At 34.6% G+C, this 25558-nt stretch overlaps 1 protein-coding gene and 1 pseudogene across 6 annotated transcripts in view; one reads left to right on the top strand and one right to left on the bottom strand.

Annotated features, from left to right (window-relative positions):
* Positions 1–24872, top strand: part of Zdhhc17 (zDHHC palmitoyltransferase 17) — an 83178-nt gene extending 58306 nt beyond the window's left edge. For all 6 annotated transcript variants that reach the window (XM_004845004.4, XM_087192467.1, XM_087192466.1 and 3 more), the window contains 7 exons: positions 10428–10552; positions 11344–11406; positions 14107–14200; positions 20583–20666; positions 21994–22151; positions 22725–22819; positions 23758–24872. In XM_004845004.4, coding sequence (XP_004845061.1) covers positions 10428–10552; positions 11344–11406; positions 14107–14200; positions 20583–20666; positions 21994–22151; positions 22725–22819; positions 23758–23896 — 758 coding nt within the window. In that variant the 3' untranslated portion in view covers positions 23897–24872. The remainder of the gene's footprint in view (positions 1–10427; positions 10553–11343; positions 11407–14106; positions 14201–20582; positions 20667–21993; positions 22152–22724; positions 22820–23757) is intronic.
* On the bottom strand, positions 1799–3645 carry LOC101704430 (NGFI-A-binding protein 1 pseudogene; annotated as a pseudogene).
* Positions 24873–25558: the final 686 nt, after the last annotated feature.

The raw sequence follows: 25558 nt of genomic DNA on the forward strand, positions 1-25558 counted from the left end.
ATACATATCAAATAAAAATATATATTATTTGCTTTAATGTATAGCAAGTTTAATACATTAGTGTTTACAAAATAACTGTATTCTACTGAAATTTTTCTTGTGCTTCCTCTTCACTAAGCGTGAAAGATCAGAAAAGTATGATACTTAAGGAATCTTATTTATGATTTAAAGATGCAGTTTGTCGGTCCATGAAAGATGGATAAATATTAATTGGAAGTTTATTGCATCTTTAAAAACTGTTGCTTATTAAAATCTACAAACTTGAACTATAAGACACAATAAAAAAAAAGACCACAGAATTTCTCAAAATAGAGTAGAATACAGGAAACGTTTCATGAAACTACTGAGATACTAACCAGTGCTATGGCTAATATTAAAAACTGAACATTCTATTTAAATTGTACTCATACTACACTTTACACACAGTGAACTATACAACCACAATAATCAACCTCAAGCTAGCAACAAAGTTGCAGGGCCCACAGGAAGCTTCTTCAGTGGGCAAAACACTATGGTACAATTAAAACATTCAGGAAGGGAGAAAAGCCTTTTAATAGTATAAAAGTTGTTTACTGGTGTTTCTACTGTAAAGCTCTCCTACATATCAAAATGAAAAAAGCAACTATATATGTGACAGTGGTCAGCGACCACAGTGCAGACATTTAACATTTGGCTGATGGATTTTAGTGTAACATTATGACTTACTGTTTGTTACACAGTTATGATCTGAAGTAGAACTAAAAGCAGACACATTACTTACGTTTATACACTGTTCTTGGCAATAATGGGGTTAGGTAAACCTGTAGGAAATAGGTAAACTGTCAAATATCTTAAACCAGCAGGAAAAAGATGTATATTGGCAGATCTTGGCTTTGTGGTGTTTTTTTTTTTGGTACTGCTATAGATTCAAATATGAAATTCTCATAATTATGTCAGTACATTATTAACATTTAAATATACCCCATATATATAGAAAATATATGTATGCACACAGTCCATTAATTGAGCAGGGGAAATTTAAAACATACTGTCAAGTTGAATAAATTTTACCAAAAAAACTGCATTAAAAAACCTGGAAGGTGTAAAAAAATGAAATGGCAAAATAATTACTGAGTTAATAGCTGTTAACTACACTTCCATAGAACTGTGTCTGCAGATGTGGTTGCAGGGACATCCTGGTGGAAGATGGCCCTGGGAGAGCCACCATGTCTCTGTGGCCCCTTCACAGGGAGAAGCATTTCTGGATGTAAAACACAGAGCCTCTCATATCTCTGTTAAGTCACCATCTCTGGCACATTTAAAGTTAATCTACTATGTCTTAACCTATTTAGCATATTCTGAAATACCAAGGCTTTCACACATTAGTCCATTTGTTTCAGGTTCTCTGTCCAAGTAGTAGCTTCCTCTCTTTGTTGCACCTTAAGTAGCTATTATACAAGCCAATCTGGGTCAGTTAGGTAAGATGAATTTTCTACCCTAATCATTTTTAACTTTCCTTCAACATTTACTGTGTAAATGCCCACTGATTAAACCAGGGAAAATGATATTACTGAATAAATGCTACATATTTCCTATTAAACAAAATCAGTTTTATCAAATATTAAATACACAGTATTTTCCTTAGCTTAAATTGAGTGTTTTCTGTTTTTCTAGTCATTGGAACCTTGCCAATAACTATGTTACTTAAACTTTCTTTTTCAACTGCAAAGATTCTAAACTGTGATGTAAAATAGTATTTACGCTAAATACACTTAAAATAGACAACAAAATTTCAAGTAAAATAAACTATCCACATCTATTAGACCAAACAGGCCTGACATCTAGATTTTAATTCTATAAATTACACAAGTACATTGTACATTCTTAAATAATGAATGCTTACAATATTAACTTGTAAGCCTTTCCACAAAGCGACTTACACAGGAATATGAATGGGTCAGTGTTTGTTACAGATTGCAGCACTCTTGATTTTCTCTTTTGTGGCTCCTGTTTTGTCTTCAGGTTTCCACAGACTACCGAATAAGTCCTGATGCTTTGGCTATGAAATCTGTTTGAGCTGAATGAGGCAACATTGGTTATTGAGGCTTAATTCTATGATGGAGCATTATCCTTAAATGTGATGCCATTTCCAGAGAACAGTGCAAGAATCCCAGCTATCTTGAATCTTCAGCCTCTGTTTTGATGACTTTCTTTTCCAAGGTGAAAGCTGAGTGAGGGTAGTCTTAAAATCCCAAGGCTCTCTGACGAGTGCGACTTGGCCTCACCAGGGTAAAGTCTGTTCAGCCCCCCATCCAACACAAAATGATGAGGTTGTCTGCTTGGTAAATTAGGCATCCGGAGATTCAGAGGTCTTTCTCCTTGGCCGTCAGAGGTCTCGGCAGGCAGCCCATTGGGGCTGTATTCCCCCAAGCCCTGCCGGTACAGCCCCTCGGACAGCCTTTCTGCTTGCTGCAGTCTCTTTTAGCCAGCTTGGGCGCACAGGAACTCCGTCTGCTTCGCCATCACCTTTTCAGGCTGCTGTGAACTAAGAGCTGCGGGTTCTTCACTCAGCTCTCGCTTGTTGGAAGAGTGTTTGCACAGAATCCTGGAAGTGTGGAAACCCATCCTGGGAGTCAAAAAACGAGTTCTCCACTTTAATTCTCTGGGGATAATTCATCTTTTTCACCACATTTTGACTTGGTGGTTCTGTAAGTATATTTATAGGTGACTTCTCGAGAAATCTGCCTAGCCAGGGCAAAAAGTTCATCTCTTCTTGTCAGTAGGGCATTAACCTTCACACAGAGCTGAGCAGCTGCTTCATTAACAGTGAGCTCATGAAGCGTGAGATGTTTTCCATCCTTTCTCCTGGAGTCAAATCTGCCATATATTGCACTGTATTTCCGAATTTCCTCCTCTTTGTGTGGATCATCATCATTCATCTCAAAGATGTGACCGATCATTTTAGCCAACTTCTTGTTGGTTTTTAGCAGCTCTTTCACTTCATTCAAGTCACTTTTCGGCAGGGTGGGGGCCATGCGCTCCACACAGCCACAGAGTGCAGCAGCAGCATCCAGAGCCTCGCTGCTCTCCTTTGGGGACGCGGGGGAGCCAAGATCTGGGGAGAGGCTGTGCTCGCTCTCTGATGCGTGGTGGCCTTGCCAGAGTCTGGACTCGCCCACACTCTGCAGCGCTAAGCTCCCCACCAGGTCTGACTTCCCCTGTCCCAAGCTCTGCACACAGGTGGTAGCGGCACATTTGGGGATTTTTAAATGAGGTTCCTGGGCATTGCAACTTCTTTCGTAACTGCTGCAGGATATTCCCAGCCACGTAGGTGATCCCTCCGGTAATTTATAGATAGGTATGCTACGGACAAGAAGGGAAGTCAGCGGCTGATTGAAAAGGCCAGGGTTTGTAACCCAGTCTCTCAGAGCCTTCTGTAGCCTTCTAACATGAAGGAGCTTGCTAGCCATGCCCACCAGTGCCATGATTTCCAAAAATTCCTCTTCTCCAGCTTCACAGAGTTGCTGGACGTCATCACCATCTTGTTGGATAAAGGCATCAAAATAAGAAAGCAGATTGGCTTTTTGCAATATATTATACAGCTGCAACTCCCCTAGGGTCCTGGGTAAGGCCGCAGCCATTACTGTGGATAGAGTTAAATCGACCCGAGGCGGCAACAGTGTCGGGGCGCGCGCGCTCCCCCCGTTGGCTCGGCCCTGACTCCCCGGGGCCGGCCCCTGGCGCTCCCTCAGGCGGCTGCGGCGGCCTGGACGCCCCGTGCTCCCAGCTCCCCCGGCTCGGGCCGCCGCGGCTTCCCGCCCGTCCAACGCTCTCTCGGCCGCGGTGGCAGCGACTCCCCTCATATACTTTAAATTCTGATTATTCCCCCAAAACCTTATACAGTAAAACCTTGGTTTGTGAGCATAATTCCTTCTGGAAACATGCTTGTAATCCAAAGCGCTTGTATATCAAAGCGAATTTCCCCATAAGAAATAATGGGAATTCAAATGATTCATTCTACAACTCAAAAATATTCATATAAAAATGATTACAATATTGTAATACAAAATAATAAAATACAAAATATAAAGAAAAACAAAGTAACCTGCACTTATATTTGAAAACTGTGGCTGGTGTGAGGGAGACAAGAGAGAGGAGGGTTATTGTGTAGGACGGCTTTCACTGTCACTTAGCTGAATCATTGCTGTCTGTTGGCTCAGTGGAATCTTTTTCTTTTCATGCAGCTTTAACAAGGAACCTGTCCAATGACACTTGCTTTTGCCACCTTTTGAAGATTTCACAGAAATGTGACATTGCATTGTTGTTAAACAGACTAATTGCTTGCACTGCTACAACCTTATATGGGTGGTGCTTTTCTACAAAGTTTTGCATTGTTCCCCACGTTTTACGCATCACCCTAATGTCATTTGAAGTGAGGAATTCCCCTGCCTTTTTCCTCCTCCCTCTCTGCAGACGAGATCTCCTCTGGAACCTTGCTTTTGGGAGACGATCACCCACAATCCTACAGTGAGAGAGAACGATAGACTTAGTTGTGAACATGTGACATTCAGTGTCACATATTACTTGTATTGCAAGACATTGCTCATTTATCAAGTTAAAATTTATTAGAAATGTTTGCTCATCTTGTGGAGCACTCTCAGAACAAGTTACAATCCAAAGTTTTAATGTACTTGTCTTATTTTATAAAATAATTTTTATCTGTATGATTTTGGAGCTACTTTTTTCTTTTTTTTCCAGTCTTAATTTCTGAGGCTAGGGAGAGAAACCTAAAGGACATATTGGGGGGGGGGGGCGTTGCAGAAAAAAAAGCACAGATTTAACTTATAATGGAAGCATAAAGGATAGTTGACAGGAAAGAGCCTTGAGGCGATAAGGTGCTGACTAAGATACAGAGATGAATGGCAGTGACTGTCAGGACCTACCTCCCTTGATGACCTCAGACTATTATGCTTATACCACTTCTCTCATGCGACTCATAACTATATATGTAACTCGTTTTGCAAAGTAGAATTACACAGTTTTCACTCTTCACAGTAGTTAATGTTTTATAATCACTGCAAGTACTGAATTAGAAAATACTCGTTCCTAAGGGAAATTCATGCTTATTTCTTGAGAGATGTAGGTCATTACATTTTTAACAACCAGTTAATGCACTGGTTTGCATGCGTTTCAGTTTTCAAAAACCTTAATGTGGTATATTTATTGTTGATTCATTACCATTGAACTTCAGCCAAGAGAACAATAACTCATGCATAAATGAAGCCGATTTAACATATATTTTCTCAAGAAGGCACATCATAGCCTCTGTACTTAGGAACACAACAGCACTGCCTGTTGGGTGCCCTTTTAAGCATCAAATTCAACAGAAGGCACAAAAATGTGACACTAAATAGAACACTGAAAAGACACTTGTTTACAATATGTGAACTGAAGCAAGAAGGTAGATTCTTCTCAGAATGTGCACACCGGAAACTCGGATTTCTCACTGTTTTGTGGATGTTCATCAAGTGACTGAAGAATGTGCTATGAATATTGATTTGGGGTTTGCATATAAATTGTGCAGAGGAGGTATGAGGACCAGCTGTATAAACTTTATTTTTGCTTTTCATAAGACCCAATTTAATAAAGTTACTTATGTGTTTTTATAATAACTACATTGGTATAAGCTATTTTAATAAGTTCTTTTCTCTGTACTACTATTCATTAAATAATTAGCTCCCTGTAGATAACTTATTGTTCTGTACTTTCTGATTTACATCAGATATACTACTTTACTTGATTTTTTTGTTTGTTTGGTTTTGGGGGTGGGGGGTTTGTGCCAGGGATCGAACTCAGGACCTTGTGCCTACAAGGCAGGCGGTGGAACCACTGAGCTAAATCCCCAGCCCTTGGTTTTAAGAATTCTTGTAGATAAAATACATAAAGATTTTAATGCACGTTTCTAATTGTTAGCAAGATACTTGTATCTTGCTCAGAGTCATGCAGGCAGACACTTAGAAGTTAGGTGTAGAACCCAGATTTCTGACCTGATTCAGTGTGTCTTCATGTGTATCTTCCTGTTGTACTCTGAACATAATTTAAGTTCATAAATCTTACTGGAAAACAGACAGCATAGAAAAAGCTCCAGAAATAAATACTCTTTGATCTCTCCTTTTTCAGTTTTTAAAATTTCTTTTAATTCTTATTAGTACATATTTGCAGTACATAATGATTACATTCATAGTTGTCTTAACTTTTTTCATCCCCTTCCCCTTCTCTCCCTCCCTCCCTAACCCCTCCATCTCTTGACACATTTCCCTTTGGAAAATGTTGATCTCCCTATTCCCAGTTATCTTTCTTTTAATTTTACTCTTTAAAGAAATTATGACATGTTAAACAGTAATTGCAGGATATAAAGGCAAAGATTTATTTAGAAGGATGTTTCTCATAAGATTATTTCTAATGGGGAATAAATGGAAGCGCCCTGAATATCCATCCTGAACAGTGGGATAGTTTTATCAATTATGCTATGTGCGATATGGGATTAAATAACCATTCAAATGCTTTTTAAAGATGATGTAGGCTCATTAGGATTAAAGTGCTAAGTTAAATTTACAGAGATTCCAATTTTAAAATATTACAGGGAAAAGAGCTACAAGTGAGAACAGGAATTTTAGAAGAGGTTATCATTGGTTTTGCTTCTTTTTATTTCCAAAAAAAGAACTTTAGGTTTTATTAACCGTTTCTGTTTTTCTCTTTCACTTCTTAGTCCATTAATTTATTTACTTTTCTTTGTTTTTTCAAAACATTTAAAGTTAAAAAGTACCTTATGGACTATTTCAGTTGCATTCTGTACATGACATCAAGCTTATTGAGCCACTAAAGGCACTCTATCTTCAGTAAATTTTTTATCTACTTATAATATCACTTATTCAAAGAATTATGTTAAAATTTCCAGTGTATTGATGTATTTGGTAGGTTGTCTTTTTGGTTGTCAGTTTTTCCTTGACATATTTTGAAGTTACATCATTAAATGCATATAGGTTTAGAATTATTTCTAATGAAATAATGAACCTTGAATCAATGTCTAGTGACCCATGGTAAGAAAACATTAACGAAGAACATTTTATTTTAATTAGTATTTACCTTTAACATTTCTATAATCTTAAATTTTATATATGCCTTGTAAGTAGTATATAGCATATAGGTGTTAGCAAATATCCAAAAAGTTGACATTAATTTTTGGAACCTGCTTACCTCTAAATTTGTGCTTGTTGAATATGTCTGGTCTTTGGGGGTTTTCTATTAATACCTTAGCACCACATTTTTAAAATTAAAAAAAAAAATTTTAGTCAAGGCATTCTTTTATTGGTTGATCGATTTCTGTCCTAGAGATCAAGCCTAAGGCCTGTGCATGCTAGACAAATGCTCTACCATTGAGTTATAGCCTCAGTCCCTGGGCAATCATTTTTTATTATTAAAACGAGTATGTGTTAGAGAATGTTAATCTTTGTCCCTCAGATTTTCTCAATGTGCAATATGTTTTTCAGTATATAATACTAAATGGAAGTTACATATGTACACTATATAATATAGATGAATGTTTTCCTTTTTTCTGAAAATTATTTGTACTATGATCTCTGAATTCTTTGTTGTATTTCCTACTTCATGAATAAAATTATCTTTTGAATTATCTTTAGCAGCATCTTGTACATACTCTTATCTCTATTGTTTTGCTTAGTCTCTTTATGCTCTATGTATTCATTTTTATAAATTTTTCATTCCATTGTTAGATAATGGTTTTGTTTGGTTTCTGTTTTTATTTCTAGAATCACCCTTCTCATCTGGTTCTAATATCTTTAAGCTCATGTTTTGCAGGCTTCATATTACTATTTAATTAAGAAACATCCTCAGTTCATTTGGTTTTCTCTTTAGGTTATATTTCCTCCCAGACAGGACTCTTGTTTTGTGAACAGTGTGCATCTGTATTTTACTTGAATTTTTAAGTATTTTTAAGTATGCTAACATAGTGATACTGTTTCTTTTCATCTTACTCATTATTAACCTGGGCAGATTCATTCAGATTTTTATGTTTTCTTAAAGTTTTTTCTGTCATATTTGGTACCAGCATAGTATTTTCAGTGCTAGAATTCAATCTAAATTTCTACACATTTTTCCTTTGCTTTAGCAAAGATAGCTCAGTTGTAAATTCTTGCTCCAGAACCTGAGTTTAGCTGTCCTAAGATCTTGTTAGAAAGTCTGTTCTGAGCTTTTATTCTGCCTGGCCTTAGAGACAGAATGATGTTGGGATTTGCCCCCACAGCTTTGTCCTGTCACCTTATTAATAACAAATTAATCATAATTGAGATGGTTTGGTAGTTTTTGAAGGTTAGTGGAGGTCATGCAGGGTATTCAGGGATTTTTGTTACTGAAGAGGTTTTCCAGATTTGTTGATAGTTTCTACTCACTATATTCGTGTTTTTCCATCTAATTACCTAGGGTGAAAAGTGGGAGTATTTATTAGTCAGCTCAGACACCCATAATAGTATACAACAGACTGGTTGGTTATAACAATAGAAATTTATTATCCAACAGTTCTGGAGGCCAGTAGTCTGAAATCGGGTTCTGGTGAGCATTCTCTTCCTAGCTTACAGAAAACTGTCTTCCTGCTGTGTCCTCTCATTCTCTTCTTATCAGACCACAGTTCTGTTGGATTAGGGTTTCACCTTTATGACCTCATTTAACCTTAATTACTTTCTAAAGACCATATCTCCAGATATAGTCACATTGGGTTTAGGACTTCAACATATGATTTTGGCGGGGGACACCAATCTATTAGTCAAGGGTCAGGATGGGATCGATGAGAATTCTCAGACATTTTGTCTTTATCTGTAGTTTTACATTCTACTTGTACAGGTGTAGTCAGGCCTAATTCAGTTCCTATGCTAAACAGCTAGCCTCACCAGAATCATGATTCTTCCTTGGCCTTCAGTTTTGAATTTTACAGTATAATGAAGCTTGTCCCTTTCCTGAAGTTGTAGATAGTATTTTGGAGAATAGTTGGTTTGTTTGTTTGATTTAATGTTCTGGATTCATTTCATTCGTTACTGTTGTAAAGAAATTTAATGAATGAATTTCAAATTATTATCCTAGCTTGAAAGTCTGGTTAAATATTTGTCTTTAAAAGTAACCAACTTAGAGCTACTGCCATCAAAATAACAACTAAGCACATTAAAGAGTTACATGTAAAATACCATCCATAAACATTTAAATGAAAATATTGATGACAAATACTTGTTTTACCTGTCATAGGCATAGATATATATTAAAAGGATAATAGCACTTCTTTTGCTCCTGAAATTTACAAGGTTTGTTTCTTAGTGTTAATACAACGGTACTAATCAAGCAATCACATATTGCTAGTGGGGTTATAAATTGGTAGCTTTTACTAAAATAATCTGACAATATAAGTATATGCAATAAACCTTAAAAATATCCCACATATATTGTTTCTATATTATTGATCTAAGAAATTCTAGTGAGCACTTTGGAGTGGCAGAATAACATAGGTATTAAATGGCAGGATTTTAATACTTTACCTCTTAACTTTGCAGTTTTGGACTTAGCCTTTGCTCACTTTTATCATGTTAAGTGGGGATAGCAGTAGGATTTGTCATAGGGTTCTTGGGTGGCTTAAGTTGCACCTTGTAATAAATGTTATTTATTATATTAATTCTAAATATACTATGATCCCAGTTATAGTTAAAAAGCAGAATGCCAGAACCAAAAAAGGTTTTTTCTGGGTTGTAGAATTATTGTTTTGTTGTTGCCCTTATGGTTTTTTAGCTTTCTGATATTCTCAGATATCATATTAGTAATAAAAACAGACATGCCATTTAGAGGGAATTTAAAAATGTTTCAAATTTAGTTTCAATTTTAAAAAATTTAAAAATTAGCTTGTTTAACTTAAAGCTTAGTTAAAATTAACATTCAAAGATAATCTTATGTACCTTTAAAGAGCAAGTTAAGTTCATCTGGTAATTAGTTCCTGAATAACTTTTCAAATGTGTAGTAATATACTGAGCAGCTAGCAGGCTCAAACTCAGGACCTTATGAAGTACATCCTCAACCCTGTTTATTTTTTGTTTTGAGATAAGTCTCTTAAGTAGCTAAATTGCTTAAGTTGGACTCACCCTGACAGAATACGGGGACTGTAGGCATGCATCACTACACTGAGCTTACTCACTGAGTTTTAAAGTGTCAGATAAGGCCACATGGTTTAAAGTTTATAAAGAAGTCACAATTTTACATTTTAGTTGTGAATATAATGGGAAAATATTTTGATTTAAAAACTTGTGATTTTTTGGTAGGTGTTTTGGGTTATTTTGTGGATTATAAATTTGTAACTCATTGATCTTTACTTTCTTAGATTCCTTAACTTTAGGCACATCTCAGTTTTTTATTTATTCATCTTCCATTCCTTGCCAATAGTGTTGCACTTTTCTACAACTTTGGAAAATCTTGGAAATCAGATCCAGGGATTATTAAAGCTACAGAAGAACAAAAGAAAAAGGTAGCATAATGCAGTTCACATGTTTAACTGCCAAATTGTTAGCATTTACAACAAGATATTTTGAGTACAAAGGAAAAAACTGTCTTTTAGAATATAAGGTTTTACACTAAATTGAAATTATGTATATTTTATTTGGGCTTACCTTTGTTGCTCTTGAACATTTGTCTTTATAATCCCATAATATTTTATAATTTTATGTTTCTGTCCCTTACAAGCCTACTGTGATGGCTTTAAGAGCTAAGTGCTCCCTCTGAGTGTTTAAACATCTCTATAAACCCCCAGCAAATAAATGCATTCAGCAAATGCTTGTCATATGAGTTTATAAACTAGAAGCTAGTAAACGGATAGAACAGATAGACCATTCCAGTATAAAATATTTGTATATGTGATTCAGAGCATCTTCTTACTGTAACCCAGGTACTTGAAACTAAATTCATAAAAGATGTTGTGTAAGTAGAGAATTGGACTGGAGACATTTTGCATAATTTTAAGAGCTGTTTTATTTAGTTTCCAAAAACAAAACAAATTTTGTTAAATCATTCCTATCCACATTATACAAAGACAGTAGCCAATTCTTATGGTTTAGACCACATAGAAATTGCTACTCTGATGTTCTTTAGTACTGTTCATATTGTAATGAAACAGACATGAATGCGCAAAAGATTTCATTTCTTATTTTGAGCTAAAAACATTAGGAAATTAAAAGATGAGTGTCTGATCTTTACTGATTCATAGTGATGAGTGTTAGTGAATTTTATTCAGTTTTAAATAAATTTTTTTTTAATTCACAGACAATAGTTGAACTTGCAGAAACAGGAAGTCTGGACCTCAGTATATTCTGCAGTACCTGTTTGGTAGTATATTCTTTGTTCTTTCCTCTCTTCTCTTCTTTTTGACAGTACCATAGCATAGATGGTGTGGGTGAGGAGAACAAGAACTTCATTTGCTGAACACAGTTTTCTCCCTCCCGCACCAAAAAATACCATTTATTCCATGGTACAAGAGGAGAGATAACAAAGGTATCTCCTCCTCAGTGTGCTTATTCCCCAGTAGTAGACCTCGACTATACTTCTGATTCAGAAATACTTTCATACATATTCATTCTTATTTTCTTTTTATCTCCTAATTTAAACTATTTAAAATAGAATGTTTGCTTATAAGTTTTTTAAAACTATATTATAAGAAAATTCATTCTTGAATTTTTAAAAGTTATAGTGGGAAAATTCATTAAGTAATTTTTCAGACAACATGGCCTTCCAGCAAGTTCAATTTGAGTATTATTTGTTTGTGTGGAAGTATTTGTACAACTTTGAACACTGTTTTATTGATTTTTTAAAGTGATCATCATTGACCAGGTCATGTATAATCTAAGATGTATATGAATTTAAATAGTATTTGTTTATGAAATCAAGTACAGTATAGTAATACTGGCATTGATTATTTTATTGTAGACATCAGCTTTCTATAGAATCATTTTTGTGTTGTGATTATTTTGTTTTTTATAAGTTTGTGAAAAAATGTATAGACTGTTACCATGGTTAAATTTCTACATGGAAGTTGAAATATTCTCAAATCATACATGAAAGTAATGTTCTTTTATACTTTTGAGTCATATGTAAATTAATATTTTTGATTAATAGTAAATAGTTGACTTAGTTTAGGATTACAGAACGATTGAGGGGTAGTACTGGAGATTGAAGCCCAGGGCCTAGTGGATCCTAGGCAGGTGCTTTGTTATTGAGCTATATTCCCAGTCCTTTGTTTTCCTCTCTTATTTTTGAGACAAGGTCTCAGTAAATTGCTGAGTCTAGCCTCAAACTTACAATCTTCCTCCCTCAGCTGTATAATAGCTGAGGTTGCAGATGTGTGCCACCACATCTGGCTTTCTACAAATTCTTTAAGTTGTTTCACTTAATGATTTTTGAGGAGCTGTGATTTGAATGTTTAAAATATATACTGCTTTACTTTTGACAGCAACTTTAGGGTCCTGACTAAATTTTTTTGTATAGTCATTCTTTTTTTTTTTTTGAGGTGGCAGGGATTGAACTCAAGACCTTGCGCTTGTGAGGCAGGCATGGTGTCACTGAGCTAAATCCCCATCATTCATTCTTGACGTATTCTTTTCTGAGGTTTAGAATGTTTTGATACACTGCTATTCTGTGGGAATACTCTGTTCCACAAAATCAAGTGTGCAATGTGGATGTACTTACCATATGGCAAATTATACAGTCATTCTATGGAGACAGCAGTTACTGTATATTCAGGAACTTTGGAACCAAGTCACTCTATTGTTCAGATTTTTTTTTTTTTTTTGGTACCAGGGATTGAACTCTGATCCTTGTGCTTGCAAGGCACAAGGATCAGAGCTAAATCCCCGGCCCCTATTGTTCAGATTTTTGACTGGTGTTGCCCAAAGGAAAATTGTAGCTGAGGGTTAGAAGTGAGGGTAGTTGTTTTATAGCGTGATACTCTTGCTTTTCTCATAAGTAGATTTAGTCTCACATCTGTAATGAGTAACAGCTTCTTTTCTTTAGCCCACAGAGAATTTAGTAGATCTAAGAACTGCACAATCCACCTATCTATACTTTTTCCTGGGTACTTCAGAACAGTGTATAACCTTCTGGAAAATAATGCAGGAATGGCAGTGCTTTTATTGAAATACCAATATGAACAGTGATGGCTATTATAATTTTTCTCTCATGAGGCTATTACTAGATCTTCCAGCATTAGCATTGCCAGTCCTTTGAAGATCTCCCGTGAATTTTTGTATTCCTTGGCTAGTTTAGCATCAATTAGTATAAAAAGCATTTCAAGGCACTTAGACATCATAACCATGAATTCTTGTCAGTCATAAACTGAGTAATGGATTTTTAATTTTTTTGCAAGAGAAAATAACATCAAATCTACAAACATATTCTGCCTTCTTAGATATGGTCATAAATTCCAGCAGAGGAAATGCTAAATCTTAATCTGAGATTTCAGGAACCATTTAAAGAGAAATAGATATGTACACTTAATTGTTTTTTGCTAGATTTGTTACTTTGGGAAGGCACTTTTATTAGTTATTTTGAATTTTAGAAGATTCTTTTATTCCCATTCTAAGCTGGTCTTTTATTCAGTGACAGTTTTACTTATTAAAGAGTAACCAGTATTATAACCATTAGTTAAACAAGTCTTCATTTTGAAGTCTGGAGAGTGATACCTTTCTCTTTAGAAATTTGATATGAATTAAATATAGTATCATTCATCACAACCTTGAATTGGTTTTTAATTTGTAGTTGTTACTTTTGTAAATTGGTGATTCTGTTCCATTTTTAAGAGTTCATATTCTGGAGTAGTCTCATCTGTTTAGTCCTTGTTAATACAGTTGAAATTTCATTAAAACAAAACAGTAGTAATTCCTGTTTGTTTTTAATTGATTGGAAACATTGGTGTACAGTTGTTCAAAAAGTATAGTTTTGTGTTTTCATAATTGTATTTTGAGAAAATAAATGTCCAGCTTTTCTTTCTTGTGTACAGTGTTTTTCATAATCCTTCATTGTGCCTATTAACAGATACGGAAACCAGTGAGGTCCAAACACTGTGGTGTGTGCAACCGCTGTATAGCAAAATTTGATCATCATTGCCCATGGGTGGGTAACTGCGTAGGTGAGTTACGTTAGTAATTTCTAAATACATTGTTCATTGAAGTTACTTTAAAAAGTATACAGTATTAAAGTAGATGGTAGAAATTCATTCTTACATCCTCAACCCCCAATCCCAGCCCCCATTACCTGCTAGTTGATAAAACAGAGACTCAATTCAGAGAGAAGAAAAAAGTTAAAAAATCATTGTTTAGAGAAGATTGATACTGTTTCTCTATACATTCTCTCTAGTGCTTTATCTTTCCTACTTTTTCCATTGGTAAGATTGAAATTAATAAGGAGGCAAATAATTTTTTAAAATTAAATTATAGAAAGCAATAATAACTTAAAAACATTTTATTGGTACATATTTGCAGTACATAATGATTGCATTCATTCTAAGTTGTCACATGTACATAGCACATCTCAATTCCCTTGACTTCCCCTCCCTTCCCTTCTGGCAGCATTTGTTTTTCTTTCTCCCTACCCTCCCTTTCTCCATCTCTCTTTTTGTTCCTTTTATCTTTTATATTGGTTTTTATTTATAGTTTGGGTTTCTCATATAAGAAAGGTTGAAATTGTTTATGCATCCTCTGTTTTGTTCCATTGATCAACATGGGTTTGTTTGTTTTGTTTTGTTTTTGCCAGTACCATGCTGTTTGTATCACTGTAGCTTTATTAACTAATGTTATGAGAAGTATATTGAACAGTAGTAGCGATAGCAGACATCCTTGTCTTGTTCCTGATTTTAGAAGGAAAGCTTTCAGAATCTTGCCATTTAATATGCTGACAGTTTGGCGTAAAGAGGTTTTATTGGATTGAGCTAAGGTCCTTCTGTATCTAATTTCTTCAAGGTTTTTTTTTTTATCATGAATGCATATTGGATTTTGTCAAATGCTTTTTCTGATGAACATGTGATTTTTGTCCTTGCTTCTGTTTATGTGGTATACTGCCTTTATTGATTTGAGTTTGTTGAGCTATCTGTGCATCTCTAGAATGAATCCTACTTGATGTATGATCCTACATGATATATGTTCTTTTTGATGATTTAGTGCTTCCTGTTGGGCAGTATCTTGTTGAGGACTTTTGCGTCGTTAAACAGATTGGCCTCTTTTTCGGTTGGGTCCTTTTCTGGTTTTAGACTCAGGGTAATGGTAGCTTCCAGAAATGACTTTGTGAGTACTCCTTCCCTTTCAATTTCATTAAAGAGTTTGAGGAGTATTGGTGTTGTATCTTTAAAGAATTATTATAGAATTCAGGATCAGGACCTGAGCTTTTCTTGGCTGGTAAATTTTCTGTTACCTCTTCAATCTTAATTGCTTTTATTGGATTATTAAGGGTTTTTATGTCTTCTTGGTTTAGGTTTGATAGTTCGTACATATCTAGGAATCTTATTTCTTCTGAATTCTCTATTTTATTAGAGTACAGACTCTACAGTAGTTACTAATAGTCTTCCGGATTTTGGTAAAGTCTGATGTTGTGTTTCACCTTTTTTCATTTCTAGTTGCATTGATTTGGGTCTTTTCTGTCCTTTTTCTATTTTGTTTATTCTTTCAAAGAACTATTTCTTTGATTCATTGACTGTATTTTTTTTTGGTGTCAGTTTTTAAAAATTTCTGGTCAGATCTTTGTAATTTGCTTCTTTGCATTAGCTTTGAATTTGGATTACCCTTGTTTGTCCTAGGACCTTGAGGTGGATCATTAGGTTATTTATATCGTCTTGCTCTGTTTTTCTGATATTTTCATTCACAGCTATAAACTTCTGTTTTCGGACTGCTTTCGTTGTGTCCCATAAGTTCTGGATTTTGTAGTGACATTATTGTTTTATTCTAGGAAATAATTTCTTGTTTAATTTCTTCTGTGAACCTTTAAGAGGTTATTGTTTAATTTCATATGTTTGCATAATTTCTGTGGTTTCTTTTGCCATTGAGTTCTAGTTTCATTGCACTATGATTTGATAATATGCATAGGATAATTTTGATTCTTTTGCATTTACTTAAGCATGCTTTATGGGCTAGTATGTGGTCTTTTCTTTGAAGAAAGTCTCTTGTACTGCTGAGCAGAGTGTGTATTCTGTTGTACATTTTGTAGATATCTATTAAGTCCATTTGTTTGAAGGTTAGATTCAGTGCTAATATTTCTTTGTTGATTTTTGTCCAGTTGATCTATTTGTGACAGTAGGATATTGAGGTCCTCACTTATAACTGTGTTGGTATTTACCTGATTTTTTTGTTAGGTTTAGTAGTGTTTGTTTTTTGTTTTTTGAGAATACACAGCATAGCATCTTGCTATATGTTTAGGCCAGTCCTGAACTCACTATGTAGCCCAAGCTGGCCTCAAACTCTTGGCAATCCTTCTGCCTCAGCCTCCCAAGTGTTGGGATTACAGGTGTGCACCACCACATCTTGCTTAGTAGTGTTTGTTTTATGAAATTGGGTGCATCAACTTATGTTTATAGTTGTTATGTCTTCCTGTTGAATTGTTCCCTTAACCAATATGTAGTGACCTTTTTTGCTTCTTCTGATCAGTTTGGGCTTGAAATCCACTTTGTCTTAAATTATGATAGCTACTTGGGATTTTTTTCCAGGTTCCCATTGCATAGATTACTGCTTTCAGGCCTTTGATTTTTAATCTGTGTATTTCTTTTTGGATTAAATGTGTTTGTAACATATTGTACTTTGTTGGGTTTTATTTCTTGATCCATTCTGGTAATCTATGTATTTTGATAGGGGAGTTGAGACCATTCACATTGACAGTTATTACGAAAAGAGACTGACTTATTCTTGTCAATTCATTATTTTCTTGTTGCTGATCTCCACCCCACCCTACTTAACTGCTTATCCTGCCTAATGAATTCTTTCTATTTTTTGGCTTTATTGGGTTCATTGTCTCTTCTTAGGACAGTGATGGAGGTGAACCTTTTAGAGTGTTGTTCAATGATACAAACAGCCTGCTGTGATATGCGTGCCATAGACTCTTCTAGAATATCCTTGAGAATGTTTTTAGAGCGCTGGTTTGGTGACTGAATTTCTTTAGGTGCTCTTATCATGAAAGTATCTTTTTTCTCTCAGTTTTAAAAGATTGTTTTGCAGGATATGTCAGCCTAGGTTGGAAATTGTTTTCTTTTAGGGCTTGAAACATTTTGCCCCAAGTCTTGGCCTTCAAGGTTTGTGTTGAAAAGTCTATTGTAATTCTAATAGTTTTACCTTTGTAAGTGATTCACTTCTTTTCTCTATCAGCTTTAAGATTCTGTTCCTGTGTTCGGCTTCAGGTATTTTGACTATGATGTGACTTGGAGAAGTTCTGTATCGATTGTGGCTATTTGGGGTTCTATTTTATATATATATATATATATATATATATATGTATGTATTTATATATAATATATTTAATATATATGTAATTATATAAATTTTATTCTTTCCCAATCTTTGGAAAATTTTCTGCTGTTATTTTTATAAATAGACTTTTTTATGCCCTTTGTGCTGTGTTCTGATTTTTCATGTACTCCAGTTAATCTTAGATTTGTCTTCTTTGCATCATTGAGCAGCTATTTATGTTCTCTTGTTGTTTTTAAGGTATCTCTGAGTAACCAGTCTTCGAAAGCATCCCTTATCTTCTAATTCTGCTATTTTGTCTTCACATTGGTCACTTCTATTGCCTGTACTTTATAATTTTTGATCTCCTGGATTTCTGTTTGGAACCTTTGCATGGACCGTACTTACTTACTAAACTAGTCATTCTTGTTTTTTATCATTTTGTTTAGCTTAGCTACCTTTTCATTAGTATCTTCTGTAAGCTCACTGATTGTTTTATTACCTCTACGATCTAAGTATATTTTCTTTGAGCCCGATGAGCACCTCATTGATCTGTCTTTTAATCTCTGTTATCCTTTTAAATAATTTGGTTGTGTGTCTTTTGCTTTCCTCCCCCTTAATACCCCATGGTTCAGCTTTGGGGTAGTTGGGAGTTTTGAGAGGCACTTTTTTTGCCTTCTCTTCTCATGTTTCTATTGTTTTTTGTTTTTTTGTTTTGTTTTCTTTTTAGGTTTGCGGTTGCTTATAGTGGAAACACTTTATTGCTAGTTTTTTGGAGATTTCTTTAGTTTGATTTTCAGTGATGCACTCAGGGCATAGTATTTACAATCCGTTACCTCTGCCCCAAGATCTAATCCCTTCTTTTAATATGGGAAGGGGAGATGTAATATAATTGGTCCAGCACCCATTTCTCCAGGAGTGGACTACAGTATTGTTAATGTCACAAAGGTAATCTGGGTTTTAGCATAAAGAGAAAACCTATTAATAGCAACAACTATGCCACTCTGGCAGGAGCAACTAAATTAGTAACAGTAATATCATTCAAGACAAACTGGATATTGACAAACCATAAGATCCAACAATGTACCACCCTTAACTTTAGAAAAGCAATGTACAATTAAGTATAAACCCAAGACAAACCAAGGCATACAATATCTACTAAATGCAATAACTATACCTCCATTGATAGAAAAGAATTCATCAGTAGTGACATAAAGTTAATAGTCTAAAGATTAATAAACCTTAATGATTATACTATTAAACATATCAAGGGTTGAGAATAGGAGAATGCAAAAAGACAAATTTGAAAAATTAAATAGGAGATGAGAAAGAGCAGAGAAAAGTAAGACAAAAGATCTGTTATGGAGTAGAAGGATATTTATAAAATTAGATATAAGTAACAAAAACCACAAGAAATAAATAAAAGGAAAAAGGGAGAAAAAATATGGAGAGTAAAAATAGAAAAAAGGGAGTAAGAAAAAGAAAAAAGGAAAGGAGTCTAAAAAGAGAAAAAAATTTTCTTTCTCTTTATTTTTGAATGGATGATTTTCTTCTAGGACCCACTGTTTTGGGATCCAGCAAGTCTCAGTTTTCTCCACCTAGCCCTACAGCAGCCTGTGGGATTATGAGGTGCACCCCCTATTCCAGAAGCCCTTCTGTTTACCCCAGGCTTTGGCAGTACCCATGCTAAGACCTGGCCTTGCTCCTGTTGGTAGATAGGAAAGGCAATCAGACCTCAGATCTGCACCATATGTAGGAAGGAGGGCAAAAGGTTCAAGTACATCATGTAGGCAAGCACTTTCAAATGCAGCTGTTTCTGAGCACAGCTGAAGGCTGGCCTCCAAGGGGAGGTCCAAAAGCCCACTCCCTGCCTGTGCTGTCTCCCATAGCTGTCTCATACCAGTCATTGTGGGAGAGTAACATGGGAGCCCTGAAGTGAAGTTGTTTTTCAGTTGTTCTGAGCCTCAGATTTAAAGTATCAGCACTTTCCTGAAGAGGTGCCTAATCAAGCACTCTGGATATGGCAGGCACCCATGCTTAAATCCCTCTCTGGTTGTTGCGTTGCCTGCTGTGTGAAAGGAATCCCCTCAGAGCAAAACCTTACCCTGTTTTTGGAGTTCACAAAGATTGTGGGCGTCGCTGCTGCTTCTCCCTGGACCTCCTGGTCCTGGGTGCTTACTTTTGGAGATCTTGGTTTCCCTTCCCCATGAGCCATGAGAGCTGGGCAGAGAGTCCACATTGTTTCCTTCTTGTCTCTGTGTTGTGAACCACCTTTCCAACTTCTCTGTAGCATCTAATTTTTCTGTCACTTCCTTCTCAATTCCCACTGGTCTGCTTCTCTTTTTTTCTTCGACAAGTTGTTAATTTTCACTGTCTGGTTTCTGGATCTTGGAGAGGCTGAATTTTGCTACTGATCACTACTATGCCATTTTCTTTTCCTCAATGATTTTATGTACAGAAGCAGAGAGGAATGACACATAAGAACTGAACACACTTTCATGTTCAAGAGTGGTATAATCTAAGGAGATGAACTAAGTGATCCAAGAATTGGCCATGAAGAGTTTATAAAGTGACAGAAAAGAAATTATTAAAAGGAGCTATTAAAAAGAATCCATGCTGTTGCACTAATGAACAAAAAGAGTTTTCTTCCTCAAATAAAGATTAAGGGATTACAAAGATTGTGTGAACGTTGGAGTAGCCTTTGAAAAGTTGGATTGTAAGGGTTATAAAAGGAGAGATAACATAGGGTATTTTAACCTCACAAAACAAAGACTAGGATTGAAAGTTGGAATTGTGATTTATTTGATTCTTTGGGACTCCTTTGCCTTTGGAAAAAATATCATCATTGCAGTCACATCTTTTTGTGTTTGGTATTATAAGCAAAATGGTATTTATAAGCATTCGTGTTTTAAAAACTCATTAAAACACTTATTTTTAGTAACTCATTAACACTTATTTTCTGGAAAACCATTTTGTAAAATAATGTATGTGACTGTCCAAGTTGTAACATATTTCATAGTATACCCCTCAAAGATATATTATAAATTGATTTTTCTTAGCTGAAATGTTCATAACTTCTGTGTTCTTTAGGTGCAGGCAACCATAGGTACTTTATGGGCTACCTATTCTTCTTGCTTTTTATGATCTGTTGGATGATTTATGGTTGTATTTCTTGTGAGTACAATTTTTTTTTTTTGCCTTCTTAAAAGATAAATGTTTTAGTCAGATTATATTTGCCATATTATGTAATGATGAAAGTCTTAACAAAAATATAGTTTGGGGTACCTTATGACACATCAAAGAAAAAGATACAGATCTATCAAATATGTTTCACTTAGAATACAAGCTGTTATCAGTTAACCACCTTTTAATGCGGGTGTCCTTTGGGAAACATAGTGGTCTAATAGGCTTTGAGAAGCTTCTGGGTAGAATACACCAACATCTCAGATCATGTGCTTATGGTTAGTTTAGTGGTCTGTACAGTGAAACAGTTGTACTAGTTCTTTCTAACCAAGTAGTTGGGAAGTAATACTTTAAATTTGCACAGAACTTAAAATATTTTGAAAAGTAAGGTATAATTCTTGCCTATTGGGGAATATTATTAGGTATCAGAAGTTACCCTTTTTTAAGATAAGTTTTCACTCATTTGATTTTTTTCTTTTTTGGGTACCAGGGATTGAACTTGGGACCTTGCATTTGTGAAGCAGGTAGCAGAACCACTGAGCTAAATCCCTAACCCTCACTCATTTGATTTTTATAGGTGTAGTATCTTAGAAGAAATGATAGAATTTTATTGAATTGAGAACCCACATTAGAAGAGTTTAAATGAAGATGTTAGTATGTTTCAAGGCTTGGGGAAGGTTAACATAAAGATGTATTAGATTCTGGTTTAAAAGTAAGTCTTGGAAGGATGGTTTCTTAGTCCTTTTATCCTGAGATATTAAAAGTAATCAGCGCAATTGCACTAATGTACAAAAGGAGTTTACCTCCTCAAAGAGAGATTAAGAAAAAGATTTGGTTAAAGAGCGTGACCTAATTTTTGGCCCAATACACCTGAAAGAACACATTTTCTTGCCAATAAAATAATTCTTTATAGTAGCAGCCCTCAAGGAGTAGATTTTGTGTTAGAAAAAGCCTATCTCACTGAAGTGATCTTGTTATGTTATATGCCCCCACTCCAAAAAAACTCACCCATTATCTTTTTAAACAAAATGTTCTTTTAAGTATTGTATATAAGCAACACCAAATTTGTTTATTCTGAAGGTACAATAAATTTTTTTTTAAGATTTGCAGCTGCTTTTCCATTCTTGTGTTTGGTAAATAATTTTTTCTTTAAAGTATAATGAAGTCATTTAAAAGTATAAAAACATTAGCTGTGTATGACATCAATTAAACATAGACTGTTAAGATCATGCTTTCTAAGTGGTGTCAGCATTAATGCCTACATGAAGTGCTTTAATGATTATTAAGTAAATGTGAGTCTCTTGTCTTCTGGTTTTAGACTGGGGACTTCACTGTGAGACCACTTACACCAAGGATGGATTTTGGACATATATTACTCAAATTGCTACATGTTCACCTTGGATGTTTTGGATGTTTCTGAACAGTGTTTTTCATTTCATGTGGGTTGCTGTATTACTCATGTGTCAGATGTACCAGGTACATGTGTTATTAGTTCTTTAGTGTGCTGAGAAACATTAAAAATTTTTCTCCTTGTTTAAGAAATAATGTATTCTTAACCACTTGGATTTTCAAGAATTTTTATTTACTTTTCACCTCTACCTCCCTCTTTTCCTCCTTTCTATTTTTATATTATAAACTTCTTACTTTTAGTACTGCTTTCAGCACAATTTTTTATTTGTTATTATTGATTCAGATATACACAGGTGTGTGTGTGTGTGTGAGCAGAGATTGATCTCATTAATTTTGTATTCATTTTAGTGGTACAGCATAATTAAACGCAAAAATCACTGTTTATTCAAGTCTATTAAGAATTCTTAAAAGGTTCATTCTGAAAGAGTGTGATGGAGAACTTTTCTGTGCACAATACCTTGTAACCTGTGTTTAAGTATTTTTCATATTTACCTGGTTACTTTTCATAAAGTAATATCTCTTGATAGAAAACCAAAGATGGATTTCATCATTTTCCTCTCTAGCCTAGACTCCTTGAGAATTAACTTTTTTTGAACATTGATTATTCAGAATCATGGGTTCTTTTCTCTTTCTTCTTAGATATCATGTTTAGGTATTACTACAAATGAACGAATGAATGCCAGAAGATACAAGCACTTTAAAGTCACAACAACATCTATTGAAAGCCCATTCAAGTATGTACATATTTATAAATTTAGTATTTTCTTTTATCTTACAAATTTTCTTAGCAAGCTCAGTAATTATCTAATAAATATATTGGAAGTGTTTTCTTTAGGTATGGCAAGAAAATATGAGATGGGGAATATATCTTTTACTGGGCAATATGAGAATAGCTTTTAAATGCTTCTGAACATAAGATTTCTGTAGAAGAGGGATGGGTTACTTCAAAAACACTATAAAATATAATTTATCACATTAACTGTATATAAATTTGTGGTAAGTATATTTAAAAAATTGTGTATAATCTGACACCTACATATAGTGTCCCATTTACATGAAATATTTAAAACTCAATTTCATATAAGTTACTACATGCCCTCTAGCTTTTATAGTATTATTAATTATTGCATACTTGTAGAAAGCAAGCAAACCTTTACATAAAAACAAAGGGAGAATTCTTTTGTAGATATAATAATTATACAAGTTATAAAAATACTTGATAGAAGTATTAGAGAAGTCCTAAAATTTCCTAAACTTACCCTTTACCTTTCTTTGTAAAATTGTTACGCTGGTCCTCTGCCAAATCATGTTATACATAGTTATTTTGTATTCTATTTTCTTTTTCAATTTTGGAGAGGTTCTCTCCTTGTCAAAAAAAAAAATCAAGATTTTTATCAAAATTAATGCAGAAAAATTTTATCAAAAAATGCAGATTTGGATAACTTTAAAATATAATTGTGTTACCTATTTAAATTAGCAAAAAGATAAAAATCAATGTTTTATGGAGACACATGAATGATATTTATTTTGTAAAGATAAATTGGTTCTTTCTTGCCAATAACTTGAGCTTTTGAGCTTAGAAAAAAATATGTTGAACACCAAAATTATATTTAACTCATATTAAATCATCTGTACTAACTGAATTGTTTTCTTTTGGGGCGGCTGTTTTTAGCCATGGATGTATAAGGAATATTATAGACTTCTTTGAATTTCGATGCTGTGGCCTCTTTCGTCCTGTTATCGTGGACTGGACCAGACAATATACAATAGAATATGACCAAATATCAGGATCTGGGTACCAGCTTGTGTAATAACATCTTTATCCTATGAAGCATATTGCTGAGTGGTGCCTGAAATTTGTATCTGTCCGTGTCTCTCTCACACTCGAATCCACATCCTTGAACAATAGGCATGCTATGTGTAGGGCTAACAGTGAATTTTACAGTCTTTTTTTCAACACTTTTATTAACAAAAGTCAACATGGACAGAGAGCACACTGCCACTTCTGGGAAGATTAAAGATCATAAAAAGGATTTTAATTGTTCTTAATGTGGGAATTCACTACATACTCAACTTTTTGGTTTTGTTCTCATTTCATGAAAAAAGAATGAATTCTGTTGACAGACATTGTATACTGATCAAAAGTTCTGTTCTAACTGAAACTAAGTTTATGCTATATGGCTACATTTTATGATGCAGTCTACTAAGAGAATTGCATCTAATTCCAGAATTAAATTGATTGAGAGCATTTTGTACATTTTAAAATGTACATGCACAACTGTGATAAAATCATGGTTTTATTAGGGATCTACTGTAATGTATCTTCAAAGGCACAAGAAAATAATGTTCACAAAAAATGTGCTATTTTATCAGCTGTTACAATGCTGGTATATTTCTAGTTCATTGAAATAATTTGTAGTAACCTTGCTCTGAGGTTTTATGGTCTAATAATGAAGCACTTGCATGAGTATAGTAAGTTATATTTTGTTCAAGTTTAAAAGCCCTACTAAGTGCATGATATACTGCATAGAATGTATACTAGCAGATATTATCCAGTGAAGCATAAATTAGAATTTAATTTGATGTGCAAACAGTCCAATTTTTAAGAGTTGAAGTGAGATTTGTAAAGGCAAAACAAATAAGCTAAAGCAAAATTCTTAGTAATAGAGGTAAATGGATAAACCTTAAAAATTTTGAGCTGCAAAATTGTAGAAAATAACAGTTTAAGCTAAAGATGGAGCATGCTCTCTGTACATAGCAAATGTGAATAAAAGAAAAGCTAATGGTGTATTCTGTTTTTTTAAATGACCTATCAGAAAGTAGGATGTAATCCCCAACATTATTTTACTTTTCCCAATTTTTTTTTTTTTTTTTTTTTGGTACCGGGGATCGAACTTGGGACCTTACACTTGCGAGGCAGGTGACGGAACCACTGAGCTAAATCCCCGGCAACTTTTCCCAATATTGAATGTTTTTAAATTTGTTAATGCTGAAACAATTTCAGAAAGATATTCTTACTGTTAAATGTGATGCACTGATCAATTTTTGTTGCAGCATTTCCATACCCTCATGGTAAATTACTAGTCACTACTTCCATGAATATTGTTTACAGAGTGAGACTTGGTTTAGTTCTCTTAAATGCTGTAGCAAACTGTGGTTCGAGCAACCTGTGGGAAACCTGTGAGAGGGAATGGGGTAGGGGAGGGGGAGGAAGGGAAGTCAGATTGATGACAGATCCTAGACCAGTGTAAAGAACGTGTATCTGTATATAAATAATTTATCAAATACTTTTTCTCTTTGTGTCTATATGTGTTAGTGTTTTTAAAGCTGCTCATTTCATTTTATCCAAGCAAAAAGAAAAGGGAGATAATGAGCTTCTAGTGATGTTCAATATTGCTGTTAATAGGCATTATACCCTGCAAGTTCACTGCATGTCTGATGCTTGGTACAATTAGATTGTCCTGTTAACTGCA

Source organism: Heterocephalus glaber, unplaced genomic scaffold (genome assembly GCF_053883595.1).
Source record: "Heterocephalus glaber isolate CG9 unplaced genomic scaffold, H.glaber_assembly_v1.0 deba00001571, whole genome shotgun sequence".
Taxonomy (NCBI): Eukaryota; Metazoa; Chordata; class Mammalia; order Rodentia; family Bathyergidae; genus Heterocephalus; species Heterocephalus glaber.